At 39.2% G+C, this 16,684-nt stretch overlaps 1 protein-coding gene across 2 annotated transcripts; it reads left to right on the top strand.

Moving 5' to 3' along the window:
* Positions 1-325: 325 nt before the first annotated feature.
* On the top strand, positions 326-16,459 carry LOC110056494 (kinesin-like protein KIF13A). 2 transcript variants are annotated; one of them, XM_020762982.2, is made up of 25 exons: positions 326-424; positions 501-552; positions 1,830-1,921; positions 3,151-3,198; positions 3,492-3,575; positions 3,919-3,981; positions 4,723-4,800; positions 4,894-4,973; positions 5,190-5,309; positions 5,751-5,848; positions 6,876-6,939; positions 7,187-7,286; positions 7,872-7,926; positions 8,497-8,579; positions 9,366-9,482; positions 9,853-9,957; positions 10,278-10,367; positions 10,944-11,040; positions 11,386-11,528; positions 11,817-11,876; positions 11,974-12,075; positions 12,957-13,058; positions 13,513-13,617; positions 13,916-14,066; positions 15,144-16,459. In XM_020762982.2, exons 1-25 carry the CDS (start codon positions 422-424, stop codon positions 15,200-15,202), a joined length of 2,151 nt encoding a protein of 716 aa, XP_020618641.2. In that variant the 5' UTR covers positions 326-421; the 3' UTR covers positions 15,203-16,459. The 2 variants fall into 2 exon arrangements, with proteins under 2 accessions (XP_020618641.2, XP_020618640.2); XM_020762981.2 differs by lacking the exon at positions 326-424 and having other exon boundaries at positions 495-552.
* The last annotated feature ends 225 nt before the right edge of the window (positions 16,460-16,684 follow it).

Genomic DNA, 16,684 nt, shown 5'->3' with positions numbered 1-16,684 from the left:
GGAATACAACAGCGAAAAGCCGTATGCAAACTTTTATTTTGACTGTAAGAAAAGATAAGAGTTAAAATTTAGACCTTTCTCTGAAATTGAGGTGAAAGAATTTTAAAACCACCTCTAAAGCCGATGTTTTCTAGAAAGTCGAGAACAGAAAATTAGAGAGAAAAATTCTTTATACTTGGTAAGCACACCAATTTAGATCAAGGTAAATAATAATGATAATAAGAATCACATAGGTGCGACAATTAAATTGTATTAAAACACCAAGAAACATGGTTTTTTCCCGCCGAGGGCGCCCCAAGTTCCCAGGCTGTTTACGTTATGTTGCTATGTTTTGACCGTGACGTCACGCGTTCCTGTTGAGAAGATCAACATGGCCGATTAGCGGTTCGCTGAATTCCTGTGTTACGCGAGAAATACAAAAATGGTAACTGGATGGTTTGTGCAATTTCTGTAATTTTCCTCTAAGGTATCGTTTTAATCCTCACTTTTCTCTCATGAAGACTTCTGGAGACACGAACGTCAAGGTTGCAGCTCGTTGCCGGCCGTTCAATGGTGAGCTTCGAGTATCTAATTTTTACGTTGATTATTCTGATGTAGCTATGTTAGTAATCTGAACTGTGTGGAACTGTATATGTCTACTTTTAGATACTGTTATATTAAGTATAAACTTAACTTTATTTTAAACAAAAAAAAAATTGTGAATTAAGATGGAGTTTTTAGCTGGCTGTGACAATATGCATGGCCTGATCTGCATGCTTAAATTTCACCAAAGAACTTTTTTTATCCGCGTTATCTCAGCTTTGTCTTCTACTGCGTAGAATCGCCTTATCAGTTAGATTGATATCTATGTATTTTTGAAAAGGAGGGAAATATAAGGGCTAGCTATATTTCATGCATAGTGGTACGCTTAATATATCATTGAACAGCAGCACTTATGATTGCTTACTTCTCCAGACTATTAGACTATTAATTATTTATATATACTCAAACCTTGTTAATGAAAACACCACAGGGACCACAGAAATGGTCTGTAGTAATAAGTTGTTTTAAACCCTATATCTATATCTATCTAGACTGTGAGCATTCTTCTCGCTCCAGGGGAACAGTTCACCCATTAAGCTACTACTAGTGAGCAACCACATTGTTATACAGTACCCTGCGAGCAGAGTCTCCTTCGATCTCCCTAGACAAATCGGGAATTTGTCTAGGAAGATCGAAGGAGACTCTACTTGCAGGGTACCACACTGTTGAGTTTTGAAGTTTTGAGTTTTGTGTTTTGTATGTAGAGGGGTACTCCAGATTTAAGGTGGCAGTGACATTTTAACTCGAAAGTCTGCTTACAGGCTATTTGAATGGAGGCATAAATCAAAACTTGAAAATCTGAAGGGATAACTGATATTTAAGTTGTGGTTTCTCTAACAGATAGATGGTCAATTAGATAGATACAGTTCACTTCTTAAGCTGTATACTACTTGTGAGCAACCACATTGTTGTGATTTGAAAATGGCTACAAAAATAACGAGAGCATACGTTTCAAATTGCACCCCCCTAACACTTTCAACATGGAATAACACCCCTGGGCGCTAGACTGCTCATAGTCTAGTGCACCTGAATAGGAGTTTGACTGTTCCTCTCCTCTCCCTCCCCCCCTTCTGGTAACAAAAGGCAGAGGTGAGGGAAGGGTTAATTGATGATGTACTGTGCATGTAGCTACAGAGTAGTATCTGAGCAGTTCAAAGAATGTAGTAAAAATCTTAGGACCTTGATGACTGACATGACATGGCACTGATTAGTGATCCCCCCCCCCCCCCAATCATTTCATTTTGCAGAGGGCGAGAAGGGAAAGGCGGCCACAAGGGTGGTTAAAATGAGTGCTGAAAAAACAGTCATTCACAATCCACACCCTGGTACAAATACAAAGGTAAGGGGCAAGATGTAAATTAGCTGAATGATAAGATTAAGAGAAGTATTATAGGAACTTGGCAAGCTCTTATTATGATCTAATTGAGCGAATGAGAGGGTCAAATGAGGAAATATTTGGCTTGAGATCATGGCACGCACAGACTGAGCACAGCAAGGTCTGTGTAAAATAATTGGGAGCCACATATTTTCTCATCCAACCTGCCCAACCTTTATTATATAGTGTACCATGTTAGAAGACTGAAAATGTATTGGTGAAAGTTTTGAAACATGTGCACTTAAAATGTGTTTTGTCTGGACAGTGTTTTTCAGAGTGGCCCATATATATGGGTTATTGACCAAGCTTGAGGTCAAGATGGCTGGATATTGGACAAGATCTTTTTTTTTGCGTGTTTTCCATAAACTCTAAAAAAAGAATTACGCCTTGGTCAATAACGAATTTATTATATGGCTTTCGGGAAAATTTTTCTTTCAGGACACAGCGGGTAGTCCCGAGCAGGCAAGATAGTGCCATGTTGGCTGTTTGGGTAGCTGATCACAGCGCAGTATTCGGTTCATCTTGCCTGCTCACAGAGATAGCCATATAATAAAAACCCATCTAGGCTCTCTAACAGAATCTCATGACATGTAAGCCATGTTATTTACAATTTTTTGTAAAATTAAACTCATCACAAATAGATGAGTTTGGGAGCTGGTGCCTTAAAGGTTAGTGGGGTGCCAAAGCCATAAGCCGCTAGGAGGTATCCATGGCAACCCTGGAAAGCAGGAGCCACCCAATGAGCATCCACTAACCGGCACCGTCACACTGAAAGAAATTCAGTGGAAACTACTTACCTGAAGAATACTTACCCTGACCAAGAACAAAACGGGAGGGAGGAGAGGATGCAAGAATCTGCAATGATTCGTGAGCAAAGCAGTGCAACTGATCCGCAACAATCAGCAGAATACACTACAACAATTATGCAATGAACCATAAACCCCTGCAAAATCCCTGAAGGCTGCCCCACAGGTCACATACTCCCAAACGGGGAAACCGCTGGCTGCATAAGCTCATATTTAACTTGCCTAAATGATATTAGCTGGATGGACACATTAGCTGGCTGCATTTGCTCGAGTTTAACCTTGCCTAAATGATATTTAGCCACATAAAAAAAAGAAAACATTTTCTAGTTACAATAACTTTGTGGTTTTAGAAATGTGGCATTCATCTTTGAATTTATGTTCTCACAGGAGCATACCTTTAGTTTTGATCATAGTTACTTTTGGGACACCAAAACAGTAAGTAATATTTTGAAATATTTTATATTTGATATTAGGCATTTTTAATTAGCACACTGAGTACCACTATTACATGTATCAGCTGTTATATTCAGTAAAACTGAACATTTTAAAGTTAATTGTTTATATTTGACGGCAACTTCATGGTTATTTTATCACATGATTACAGACTGTTATCTCAGGATTTTATAATTTTAGATTTCATTTTTATTAATTTAATACCATGATTCATAATCATTATGCTTGGTTTAATCATTGATGTATAAAATAATGATAAATATTTTTAATCTCAGGAGCAAATATTTTATGACCTGGGTTCCCCATTATTGAAGAAAGCTCTGGATGGTTATAATGCAACCCTTTGTGCCTATGGACAGGTATGAAATTTATTGTCTTGACAGTTTCCACAGAAACTACTGACTGTGATGTCCATACCAAGGTACTATATCTCCCTGTACGACTTTTATCAGCTTTGTATTATCAACGTAACTTGAGATTGATAAAGGAAATGGCCCACAGACATACTTACATGTGGTTACTTGGCATTACAATACAGTAATTGGAGCAGTCTCATCACTGGTGACACTTGTAAAGAGTGTTTTTGGTTTTGTTTCAGTTCAGAATGCTGACTAAGTGATCTACTTGCCTGCCACTTTATAGCTTTTATATCAGTTTCATATTAATTATTGATGAGAAACTGATTATTTTATTTGCCAATAGACTGGAACAGGTAAAACGTACACCATGATGGGAACTGAAGAGGAGCCAGGTATTATTCCTCTGGTAAGGCTTTCTCATTACTCACAGTGAAGTCCTTTATTTATTAAGTACTGTACATGTAAACACAGACACTAGACTGAAAGGAGGTTGAATCAGAATAATTTGATCAGATGTTTTGGTGTATCTATAAATTAAAGTAAAAGAAAGTGAAGCATACACAGTGTGAGTCATTTGGTTGGTTTGCTGGTAGGGCATTCCAATAGCTAACCAGTCAATCATTCTGATGGTCAGTCAGACAGTCAGTCAATCAGTCAGTGGGTCATTTGTACACGGTCGACAGCGGTAATATTAGCAAATAGGTATCCTCCAAATGAAGCTGGTTCCAGGTGCTGCACTGAGTAGCATTGATGGGGCCAGTTTCCAAACTTTTTTCAGGGCTGTGCTCTAGAAGTGCCCAGGTGCCACAGGTGACTAACTTTTGACCTAAAACAACTGGAACAACTCACTTTTTTTATATAAGTTTAAGTGCTGGGCACCCAGGATTTCATGGTTAGAAACCTTTGGGCTCCTCGAAATTTTTCTAAGATCAGAGCTCTGTTTTTTTCATTTTGAAGTTAACATAGTGTGAAATAGCTGACTCCAGTTCTGTTAGTTGTCTGGTGTCAATATTTTAACTTTCACAGTTGCCGAATTGAAAATGTGACCAGATTGATCTTATGATACTTCTTGAAAGTTAAAGGTTGAAGGTCAACTGATTCTCTGTTAGTAGCTTTTATTAAATGTTTTTGTGTTGGTGCCTTTTAGTTAAATCAAGCTCTGTTCAAGCACATTGATGAAGCTCCCCCAAGCAAACAGTTCTTTGTCACAGTTTCATTTTATGAGGTAGGAAATGCTGGCAATGTTTGGATTACCAGTACCTGACATGAAAATTGTTCGACTGTTACTAAATTAAATTCTTTCAATAATGATTTATAGATTTATCAAGAAATGATTCATGACCTTCTGAACCCAACTGGACAAGATCTCAGGGTCAGACAGCATCCACAACTAGGAATGTAAGAGTTTGTAACAATTAATCATAAATAATAATTATTATGATAATTAAGGACAGGGATGATTGTGTTCAAAGTGTTGTGACAAGTGGAAATTTGTTAATTTGTACTGCCAGTCATCTGTCTTAAGAAGTGATCCTGATCAGAGTTACCGGTATATAGTTTTACTTACATGTGTATTGTAGGCATGAAACGTAAACAGCTCCTTTCTTTCTGCAGTTTTGTTGAAGGTCTCGCTGAGCTTGTTGTTCAGAATAGTGAAGACATTGTTCGTCTCTTTGAACAAGGAAACAGAGTGAGAAAAATGGCATCTGTTGACAAGAACTCGGGTGGATCAAGGTACCATTGTAAAGGCCTTCTTACTCTAATGAAAACAACAGTTGATGAGGGTTGAAGAAAGGGAATGTATAATTTGTGCAGAATTCCTGTTGACTATCACCAGCATGGTGTCAAACAACTTGAGAATATGCAAAAGTTGGCATCATTTGCTTGTATGTCAAATATTTGAAATGTCTTGAATTGACCCTAACTTCCATACATTTACTATTAATCAGGTTTAAATTTGACAAGAGGGCACAAGAGAACATAGGTGTAGGTCATGAGCTGGTAGTCTAATAAACTCTCCCTCTAGGCTGATCCCAGATAGTATAATGTGGTTGTTCAAAGGTTTGGAATTGAACTCTGTTTTCTTTAGAGGGTAGAGCAAACATGTAGTTCCCATTAATATTCATTTGATAAAAATGTGATTATTGATGATGGCATTTGTGATTTACTTCACAGATCAGACTGTGTTTTTACCATCCATGTTGAGCAGAAGAGTAATGGTGGATCAACTGTAAAAGGAATTAGATCAAAGATAACCTTGATTGATATGGCAGGTGCGTACAGTATAAGAAACAATAATCTAACCAGAGGTCAATAACTAACTGACTTGTAATTTAAAGTACTGTTGTTGAAAAATATAAAATCCTGGGCCGTGTTTTTCAAAGCCAGTTAAGGCTAACCCAGGATTAACAGTTAACTGAAGTATCCATTTTCTTTCTATAAAATATTTTTCATTGCTTATGTCCTGTGTACTTTGAGATTTTTCAAACTCAAACCTGTAGAACAAACAATATAAACAGGAAACAGTACCCAAAAGTTACAAAACTGAAATCAGAATTCTCTCTAATCCTGGGTTAGCTTAATCAGGGTTTGAACAACCTGGCCCTGGTTATAATACCCACTTACAGGCCCTTCTGTGAAGAAGTACATTTGTCTAATGGTTAATGTGCAAGGGTGTGAGGCTTGGTTTCAAGTCCAGGCTGGGAACATTGTGTAGGGTTCTTGGGCAAGGTACACATGCTAATATTACATGTACTACCGCAGTGCCTAACTCCACCAGATGAATTAGAGGCTACTGGCAGATTTAATTCTTGGGGTAACCTAGTGATGGACTAGCATCCCATCCAGGGGGGAGGAGAAATTCTTTTAGTCACTTACTATGGCAAGTGAGACAGGTGCTGTCCATTGCAGGTCCATCCCTCTCTACTAAAAGGGAAGATGTTCTGTTTATATTTCCCCTCCTTGTTGTTAGTCCTTTCTCCTCTAATTTTTCCGCACTGGCATTTGCATCCTTATTATAAATACACAGCCCAGCTGTTAAACTGTTGATACTGTCTTTCAGTTCATCTACATGACATGGGGATTGTAGGTCTTTAAATAAAGCTCTTTTCATTTTTTATCATCCATAGTTCTTACAAGACTTATTTGTGCTGAATGTGACTCTAATAGACAGGGTTTTACTGACCTAGGACTCCGTTCATGTTAATCCCTCTTTGTGCTGCAGAAATAGGAAATAAATGCTGGCTTAGCAAGGAATGAGCAGTGAGAAAGATTTTTAATGGTCTTTTTTGCTATGTTTAGGATCTGAGCACATGGAGGGAGTTGACCTTAACATTCAAAGCGAAGGTGCTTTCATAAACAAAGGGTGAGTTACGATGTTGTTTTTAACTGAGTGGCAGCATGGAATGTTTATGAGCATTTGAAGGGGCATTAGTGGCAAATTTGTTTCTTTCTCAATTTTCTGCTGCACTCACTGTGTGCATGTATTGTCAAGGCTTTCATTCCAGTGAATATCTGATTAGAAAAGACAAATTGTTTATTGTGTAGACTGGAATAATTCGAACTTGTCTTTCCATTGTGGGGATTTGTTGACAAAATTTGTCTCTTTTTAGGATCAGTGCTCTGAATGCTGTTGTCACTGCTTTAGCAGATCCCAAGAAAAAGGAAGGCCATATCCCGTACAGAGACTCAAAACTAACTAGAATATTGCAGGTGACTATAATGTTTATGTGCTTTAGTTAAACATGGTAGCTAGGTTTTTTCTGCATTTGTCTCTCTGACCACAAGGAATTTCCACTGACTTTGTCAACAGTGAGTTTATTCTTCTGTTACTTGTTTAAAAGGTTGCCCTTTTTTGGGTCTTTTCGCTTGCCGGTTTTTCTTCAGATCCTAGTTTGCACTGGCATGAATTCTATCACATCACTCTTGTAACTGCAACTATTGTTATAACAGAAATAGGCAACCACCACTTTGAACTTACATTAGGCTAAGTTAAACATACAAATACTCTGTGAGAGAGTTTGGTAGAACTTTGAGGTGCTTATGTAAATCATTTCCTGCTCTTCATCTTTATCAACAACAACAGCGACAACAAAACAACAACAACAATAACAACAACAAAACAACAATAACAGCTGGTAATTGTGTCACTCTGCTATATTTTTGGGATCCCACAGTCCCACTAATGATCATTTTTGTCAGTGTAACCAAACTCGTGTGCACATCTTTTTTGTTCTGTCTTTAATAATTTTTGCTTTTAGAAATTACTCTTTAGCAAGCACTGTGTTGTTGTTTTAGGATTCACTTGGTGGCAGTGCATGTACAGCCATGATCATGACTGTGTCGCCAGCAGGTACAAAAACTTCTACTTATTGTACACCTAATTTCTCCTTGCAATATTAATACATCATCAAGAAATTAGGTTAGGAAAATATAGAAAGTCATCAACATGGAGAGGAGACGGATGCACACACTACAGTTAGGGAATTTGGCGACACTCTGGTTGATGTGTGGAGGCGTGGTTGGTGCTTGTGGTTAGAGCACTTACCTCTGGATTGAGTGGTTCAAGTTCGAACCCTGGCCAAGGACATTGCCTCGTGTTCTTGGGAAAAACGCTTCACTCTCACAGTACCTCTCTCCAGCCAGGTGTATAAATGGGTACTAGCGAGTTTAATGCTGGGGGGTGACCCTGCAATGGACTAGCATCTCACCCAGGGGGGAGTAGAAATACTCCTAGTCACTTGATGCCACAGAAACCACAGATAAGCCCCAGCCTGATGGGCCACTTGGCTCGTGTGCAGACATTGCTTGATTGAAGTTCTGTCTAAATTCACAGACCTAAGATTAAAAGAAATGTCTCGTGGTAAATAGGGAGACTTAACGTTTTCAACTTGGAGCTGTCCTTTGATTTTATCTTCTGCAGACTCTGATTATGACGAGACACTGGCATCAATGCAGTGTGGAAATAAAGCAAAACTAATTGAAAATGCTGTGAAGAGAAATGAGGTACCATGATGTGGGCTTTCATTGCCTCTACATTGTTTAGTTGCCTGCATTAGCAGACCTGCTCTTGTTTAATAATGGCGTGTGCTCTTGTGCGTTTTTAGTTACTTTCGCCGCAAAATTAAATGCACAAGACAAAACAGCTATTGAAAATTAGTTTTAGAGAAAGAAGGAAAAACAATTTAGAACGATTGACAAAAGTGCTAAAAGTTCGAAACGTCAGGCTGTTTTACTCCCTCAAAACTGTAGCAAACTTTAGTACACCACCATTTCCAACGTAAGTTATGTACATGTAGATGTAGGTGACTGCCCCTTGACCAAATGATATTTTCATCCTGACACTGCTCAGCGCTTTACAACAGCCAGGGTTTTATAAGTGCCCATGCCGCCCATTGATACATTCACTGAGAACGTCTACACTTAAACGTTCCAGAAAAGACCACCTCTAGCCAACGGATAGTTAATTCTTTCTCTACGTATCGGCCTTGTGGAGATGTTGAACTCTGTGTAGTATACGCTTGTATCCCGGTGGGGTACACCCTTACATGGGCTACATAGGTATGTGCAGCCCCAATAGGATTTCGAATTTATGGTCAGGTCATAAATAGGGTAGGGAAAATCGCAGATTTTGGTCATAAATAGGGTAAGGGTTTTGGGAAGCTGGCTGCATACCCCCACCCAATTTTTCTGGGAGTACCCCCCCCCCCCCGCAAGGGCTTGTATATAGATGCTACCTTATTAGCATTGACTCACTTTACTGAATGAAGGCTACCTTGTAAAAACCCACAGATAGAGAACACTAAAATTATTCAGGATTTGAGGGACGAGATAGCACGCTTACGAGAGAAGCTAGCGACTTCTGGCAGAACTGGAGGAACAAGCAAAGATGATGTGCTACAGATGGAGGTAAAGTAGTTTTGTCAGAAGCTTTGTGGAGTGGGTCTTTACCTCTTTGAAATTGTAAACTTGGGAGAAAGTTCTTCGTTCTTTCGTCATTTCCCAATATTTGTCCAGTTGTTACTGATGACGCATTTAATTTGTAACTGAATAGAACAGTTTTAAATTGAGTGTCTTAAAACCAAAACCAAACCAATTACTTGCCAATTAGACTACTCGACTAATCTCAAACCGTAGTAAAACCAAAACCAAAGTAATTGCCTGATACCTTTCGACACTCAACAGAAAACCGCTCTGGTGGCTGATAGATTTTGACATGTTTGAGGAGTTTTCTTCAATAACGTAATAAGTATAGGAGTATTTATTTGTTGTGAACCAGGAGCTTATAAAAGATCTTCAGACAGCTAAACGGCAAACTTGGGAAGAAAGAGAGAGATTGTCGGAGCATTACGATGAAGAACGAAGAATAACGTTGGCTAACAAGGTGACCTTTGAATTTAATCATTATTGCTGAATTACCCCCATTCAGTCATTTGAGTGATGATTGGGATGTAGTTTAGAAGTTTGTTTGAGTTTAACTAGACTTTCGTGACTTTTCGTTTCACCAAGATTTACCATGTCCGGGTTTTGAGACATTTTCTTGCAAAGTCAACCTGCCTCTCAATTCGGGGAAGGTTACAAAACAAGATGAACTATTTCATGCTGAAACGTACGTGCTCGGTTTAACCTCCGCCACTGAAGTTTCACGTAAAATGACATGGTGTGACAAGACTTTGAGGTAAAATTTGTTGATTTTGTTGTCAGGGTATTTTGGACTGGGTCATGGACAGCACGAAAAGAGATAACAAAGAAGTACAAGAAAAACTGATGGCCCTACAGAAAGAGAAAGATCAGGTGAGAAAAGAGACAATTGCATGTATATTCCAGCTGTATGTGTACCAACTGATGGAGATAACATGGCCACCTGCTGCGTTTTCTCGCCTATTTTTCCCGTCTTTTTTGCGTGGTTTAACGAGCGGTTTCTCAACACGGACACTTGGTGTTTGTTTAGAAGGCCTATGGCTGCTGAACTTGCTTTTTTCATACAAATGTAATAAACAGTAGATTTTTCTTCTTTTAAAACATTTTATGGAATGTGTTAAACTACCGGAACTTCAAATATATAGAGAATGAGATTTCTTAACGACTCTAATATAGTGCGTGTCTAATATAAGTCAATACGAGCTAAATACTACCCTTCAAAGGATTTGCAAAATCAGTCTACCCTCAGATTGTCTGCGTCGTGATTCATTTCCTTCTTTGGCGTGGTTAATCATTCTTACTTCCACATAGGATCCTGTCATTTGTCGAATAGTTTTATTTTTACAACGTTAAACCATTACGGTCGGGCTTTCTCGGACGCGTTAGAGTTTTTCGAAATCATACAAGTTAGGATAACTGTAGTTTGATTCAATTGATTCTCGTTTTTAGCTGACGGCTGAGTTCAAAGAGAAGCGAAAACTTGTGGATGAACTGAAAGATGAATTGCAATCAAAGATTGCTGATTACTCCAAGATGGCTGAATCTGGTAAGAAAACGAAGCTAAAGGAAACGATTTTCACCGCATTACCTGAAGAAATAAATTCATTGTTAGCACCACGGAAGGTATTCAGCCTTGTAATGACGTCAGTGGTTGAAGAAACGCCTGAATAATCCTGGATGGAGTCAAGAGTATATGTCTACGGAAATTTTAAACACTTTGAAGTCTCGGTCTTGCAATTGAAGGAGTCAAAATGTGTCCGACTGAGAACGAAAAACGCTAGTCTCACCTTCTTGCAAAGTCTCGCATTTACCACTCACCACCCCTTATATTTAGCATTTTTGGTCATTATCCACTAGTTGTGGCTAAGCTGTTTATGTTGTGATTTTTAAGGCAAGAGTAGCGAGGAAGAGAACAAGGCCAGAGTAGCCGCTATACACGACTTGAAGGAGAAACTCAAGGGTGAAAATGATGAGCTGAAGAAGATTAAACACAAGCTGAAAGATGTGCAGGAAAAACAGAAAGCCGAAAAAGAGGTTAGTCAACTTTACGTTCAGTAACTGGAGAGACGCCCCACCCTACCCCACCCAGGATAAGATGCTAATCCGCCAATTCGTTGCCACAAAAACTGAAGTTAAGTGTCAAGACAAACGCTGACAAAGGCTGACTTCTGTTAATTTTTTAAACGGAGTATCCCGTATTGACATCCACCACAGAGCAGCCAATTTCAACCGCAGATTTCGAAATAAACCAAAACCATTCGACACTGTCTGGAGAAATCCGGTTTTCGATGAATGTGACATTGTCTTTATTTTATTTCACAGGAGGCCAAGTCGCAAACCACCTTTTTGAAAGGAAATGCGGAACTGAGATACAGAATAGAGGTAGGTCTTCAGTATTTTCTTTTCTCGGAGTTGTTGGCTCATCAATGGTAAAACGATGAATAAAACATTTTGTGCTTTGTGTTGTTTTTTTTCTCAGAGCGAACGGCGCGAGAAACATGAGAAAGAGAACGCTCTTACGTTGGCAGATGAAGTGGATCGCGTTAAAATGGAGGTGGAGCAGGAAAAGGCTGAGCTGCAGGTAAGTAGGAAACAGATTAAGTGAGTGTGAAATTTTTAATCTCCAAGACAGACAGAAAACAACAATCCTTTCCGATCATTAATCACAGTTCAATGGATAAAGGGGAGTTTACGAAACCACGGCGGCAACGGCAACGGGAACATCACTGAACAAAAGAATTAATGAGCAGTACAATGGCTGTGCACGTGCGTTATAATTCTTGGTACATTTCTTTGCCGTCCTCTGCAAAACAACAACGTGAAATGACCAAATTTTGCGTTGTCTGGAGAACGTGAACCACGACGGCTAATTTTTTAAATTTTTACTTCAAATTTATCGCTATGTTCCGGATTTAGTTTTGCGATAGTTTTGACAGTGATAAACAAAGTAAATGACTTAAGAGTATCGCGAGATTCGTAGGTAAAATATGAATTCATTTTTTAATCAACGTTGTCCTCGGCGTCGGCGTCGTGGTTTCGTAAACTCCCTATTGCAACATAAGGTGGGCACTGGTGACGAACGTACAATCCCAGTGCGAGGTGAACCTTCTAAATGAGGTTACGACTTGAAATGTACAAAGATTTATAACGCACGTGCACAGCCATTGTTCTACTCATTAAACCTTTTGTTTGGCGACGTTCTCATTGCCGTTAAGCTCACTAAATTAAGGCACGATCCTGCAGACCGTGGGAATTAACACGCTGAAAAAGATGAAAAAGCGTAAACCATACATGAAAGTTTGAAATAGTACGGATTACTTCACAGTGAGAAATAAACCGCTCGTCTTGTTTTGCTGAAAAGTGAAGATACCCAGTTTATGTAGAAATTCAATTTAACACTCTGTTTGCTGTATGCTGTATGCTTTATTGACGATTCATGTAACTTTTAAATATTTCTTGCAGTTGAAGGCTGCAGAGGGTGCTCAGTACAGCACTGAACAGGCCATCAAACTGGAAATGGAACTGGTTGAGTTGAAAGCTGAGCGAACTGTTATGTCACTGCGGGTGAGAAACGTTTCTGCAAATCTCGAAAACAAAGCGCCAAGACTGGCCTAGCCTGTGATCAGGTTCGCGAGTCGAACCCCGACCTCATTCCCCCTCGGGCACTTTACCGTCAGCATTGTAGTAGTTCCTTTTCGGCCCTTCTAGCTGCGGTCAGACCCTTCCAGCCGGAGCCTGTTCACAGGCTAAGATGGCTGTCTATGCTTCAGTGACCTGTAGCGCCTTCTGGTACTTAATCTGTTCGCCAAAAGCTGAGAAAGGAAGTTGAATACATGTTTGTTAGATTCAGGAACCGTTGAAGAGTGTTGTTCTACTGAACTCGGGTGACAAATCAGGAAAGAAAAATTGCGCACTTTGTCGTTGTAGTTGTCTTCAACTGATAAAATATATAGGAACGGAAATGCGTCAAACAACGTATGTGTTAGCTGTAATTGCTTTTATGCCCGTATTGCTGTAGATTCAATCGATAACAGAGGAGAAAAAGCGCTTAAAGGCAGACTTGGAAGAGGCTTACAAGAGACATAAGGAAGAACTGGAAATTCAACAACTACAACACTTCCAGGTGAGTTAGGATAGTAGGATGACGTGGAGGGAGGAGAAAGTAGGGTAACGAGAGAGCAGGGGAGGGGGCGTTTTTTGACTTCTTTGTTGGCCGCCATCTGTACTCCTAGATGGAGCAAGGAAAGAGAAAGTCAGTTTTTTTTGTTTAAGAACATAGGTCGATGGTAATGCCAATAGGCTCAGTTAAACGATTAACAAATGCCAAGTGATAAAGTGATAAAGGAGTACGTCTTGTATAAAACCAGTTACTTTTAGATACTCAAGTGAAACCGTTCTTTTTATTTTGCAATTGATTCCAGACATTTCGCAACTACCGAGAAGTGTTCGAGGAACAGAAATCAGCCATTGAACAGCGCTACCGAACACTGCTGGAAGAGGCGATACAAGACGCTGTGTTCCTGTCCACAAGAAATCAGGAGCTTATGCACGAGAACCAAGTGCTTAAACAAGGTAACGGGAAAACCTGTGATCACTAATTACAAAGATTTCTGTTTCCTGCTTGAGCTCCTGAGTTCAGTTGGCACTAAGTCGAAAGCTGTGAAGTGTTTTGGCTCGTGGGTAGGGTACTCTCAGAAAAATTGGGTGAGGGTGTGCAGCCCGCTTCTTAAAGCCCTTACCTTGTTTAAGACAAAAATCTGTGATTTCCCCTACCCTATTTATGAGCCGACCAAAATTCGACGTCAGACCTGCCTTATATTTAGTTCCCTAGGGAAGGGCTTTTATCGATGGTCTTATCAATAATGATGAAAAAGTAGCTTCTTCTAACAAAACATACCCAGTTCAAGACTAGAGAGCAAAAACCGTACCCTATTTATGACCAAAATGGCCAAAATCGATACCCTATTTCCAACCAAAACGGCTAAAAGACCATACGCTTTGGGCCCATATAAGGAAGAACCCCCCTTGTTTGGCTCGCGGGCTCATCATCCTTTGTCTCAGTAACATATACTTATTCTGTTCTGAGTGAACCAAGAAAACCTGCGCTCAGTCGTGAATCAAGAAATAAATTAGTACATGTAATTGCATGAATACGAGAGTAATTAAGGATTTACACCTCCGCTGGTATTTCTCTTAAAATTCCATTGTGAATTTCCCAAGTGAAAATTCAGTCTTCCGCTCGAAAGACTGAGTTCATTTACAAAGGGATTAACTTCATTCAATCTTGAAATGTTCTCTTTTTTTAATTTATTTACCCTGTATATAATACATTACAATTACAGGTTACTTAAGTGACAAAACTTACAATTTAGAACACAATGCTAAAATCGACTTATACTTTGCTAAATTCCGAGTTTACAGTTATCACTTACAAAATGTTATTTTACATTACCTACTACAGCACTCTACTTACTACATACGACATTACCTACTTGAAATGTTCTGAACAACGATTTGTATTGTGTTAAAATTCGTCTACATGACTTTCTCAGAATGAAATGGATTCTCGCGAGCTGTTCAGTCGCTCTTGTCCCGACGCCTGTAATTGTCTTGTTGATTGTATTTTTGTTTTCTTTTTTTCTCCTTTAGAAATGGCCGAGCTTAAAGACCAGCTGTCACTTGGAGGAGCAAACGTCAACCAAGTTTAGTCTAACACTCGACTACGACAAGAAGAAAATAATTTTTTTGTTGACAAAATCCACTACTTTGTGTAGTTAAGGTTTCCTGTTATTTTCTCAAGTCCTGTTCGGTAATTGCTTCTTTATATTTATTTGCACGCTTAGAGGGTCGGGGAAAGGTCGGGGAAGCTGCGAGGAATGTTAAGTTAGCTTCGTTCGCCTGCCGGTCAGGTGATACTACGGCAGAACGCCTGCGAGGTGCGCGCGACACAACCACGAGGTTACCTTGAGGCCACCGCGCGGGTCGAGTGCATGTAGAATGCAGAGCTAGGTAGTTCTCGTTTTCTTTGTAAGTTTTACACTTAATAGTGAAGAAGTCAATTTGTAAAATAATATTTTTTACCTTTGTAGTTCTCCGTAAGCCCCATTCAGATCCTCTAAGTACTAATTTAGTTTTATTTATAATCTTCTCAAGCACACTGTATCATACTGTTTTATCTCAGTATGAGAATCGTTGTCTATTTTTATTAGGGTTAAATGCGTTAAAATAGAGTCATGCGATTCACACAGCGAGACACAACAGACCTTTTGGAAATTACTTTTGACTAGAAAGTACTATCAGAGGTGTTTGCAGATTGCTGACAAAATATCTTGGTTCATAGAAACTTTTACTGATGCAGTGTCCTACGTCGGAGGAATTTGAAAACGCAGCTTTATTTCTAAAGGTTAGGCCTACCGTCCGCGCAAATCCGTCACGAAAACGGATCGGAGCTTCTCGAAAACGCTTTCCAAACCAGATGAATTTGAGTACACCGGCTTTGCGTTTTAGTGTGGATGAAAACATTTTGAAAACGGAGCTTTTTGAAAACGTTAGCGTCACTATAATCATTTAATCTCCCTGACCAAGTTTTCCACAAACACAAATCCAAAATGACCTGTGATTGTTGCATTTTGAAATTCCTCCGGTGAAGTGTGGACGGAGCCTGATACAATTAAGCTATGCTCCTGGTTAGGCGTTAGCGCTTTTGTGTTCGAATCAAGTGATTTATCTTGGTTCGAATATTTTCCAGAAAGGAAGTTTGTCTCTCGACTGTGTACAGCCTGAGGACCCTGGTCTGTATCTTTTTTTGCGTTTGCACTTTATTAACTGCGATTTAAAAATCGCTCAATTAAGATAATTCTGCGTTATGTCAAGACTCAGTTGAATGTTCATATGCGTTAATTTAAGTATTTATATGTATAGATATGTCAACGATTTTGGTATATTAAAAGCTATTTTGTTCTAAACGAGGCCTATTTATTCTTGGTGAAATATTTCGTTTTGTGGAATTATCTCCATGCTTATAGTTGAGTTTAAGACGGCTCGATTTCCAACAAATGAGCTTTTGAATGGCGAATGAAAGTATCTTTCGATCTTACAAAAAAAAAAAAGAAAAAAAAGGAAAACGAGTATTGAAATTTTTTAATGAAATAACTGAGCTACTACACGCGCTCTCATTGGTCGATAGGTGT

Source organism: Orbicella faveolata, unplaced genomic scaffold (assembly GCF_042242905.1).
Source record: "Orbicella faveolata isolate gen_17 unplaced genomic scaffold, um_ofav_v1 contig_35, whole genome shotgun sequence".
Lineage (NCBI taxonomy): Eukaryota > Metazoa > Cnidaria > Anthozoa > Scleractinia > Merulinidae > Orbicella > Orbicella faveolata.
This window is presented reverse-complemented; position numbering and strand designations above follow the sequence as displayed.

Excerpts from the sequence above, each read along its gene's own strand:
- LOC110056494 (XM_020762981.2), top strand. The coding sequence starts at position 495 with ATGAAGACTTCTGGAGACACGAACGTCAAGGTTGCAGCTCGTTGCCGG. Across the intron at positions 7,927-8,496 it reads CATGACTGTGTCGCCAGCAG|ACTCTGATTATGACGAGACA; the intron begins GTACAAAAACTT and ends TATCTTCTGCAG. Across the intron at positions 14,067-15,143 it reads GAACCAAGTGCTTAAACAAG|AAATGGCCGAGCTTAAAGAC; the intron begins GTAACGGGAAAA and ends TTTCTCCTTTAG.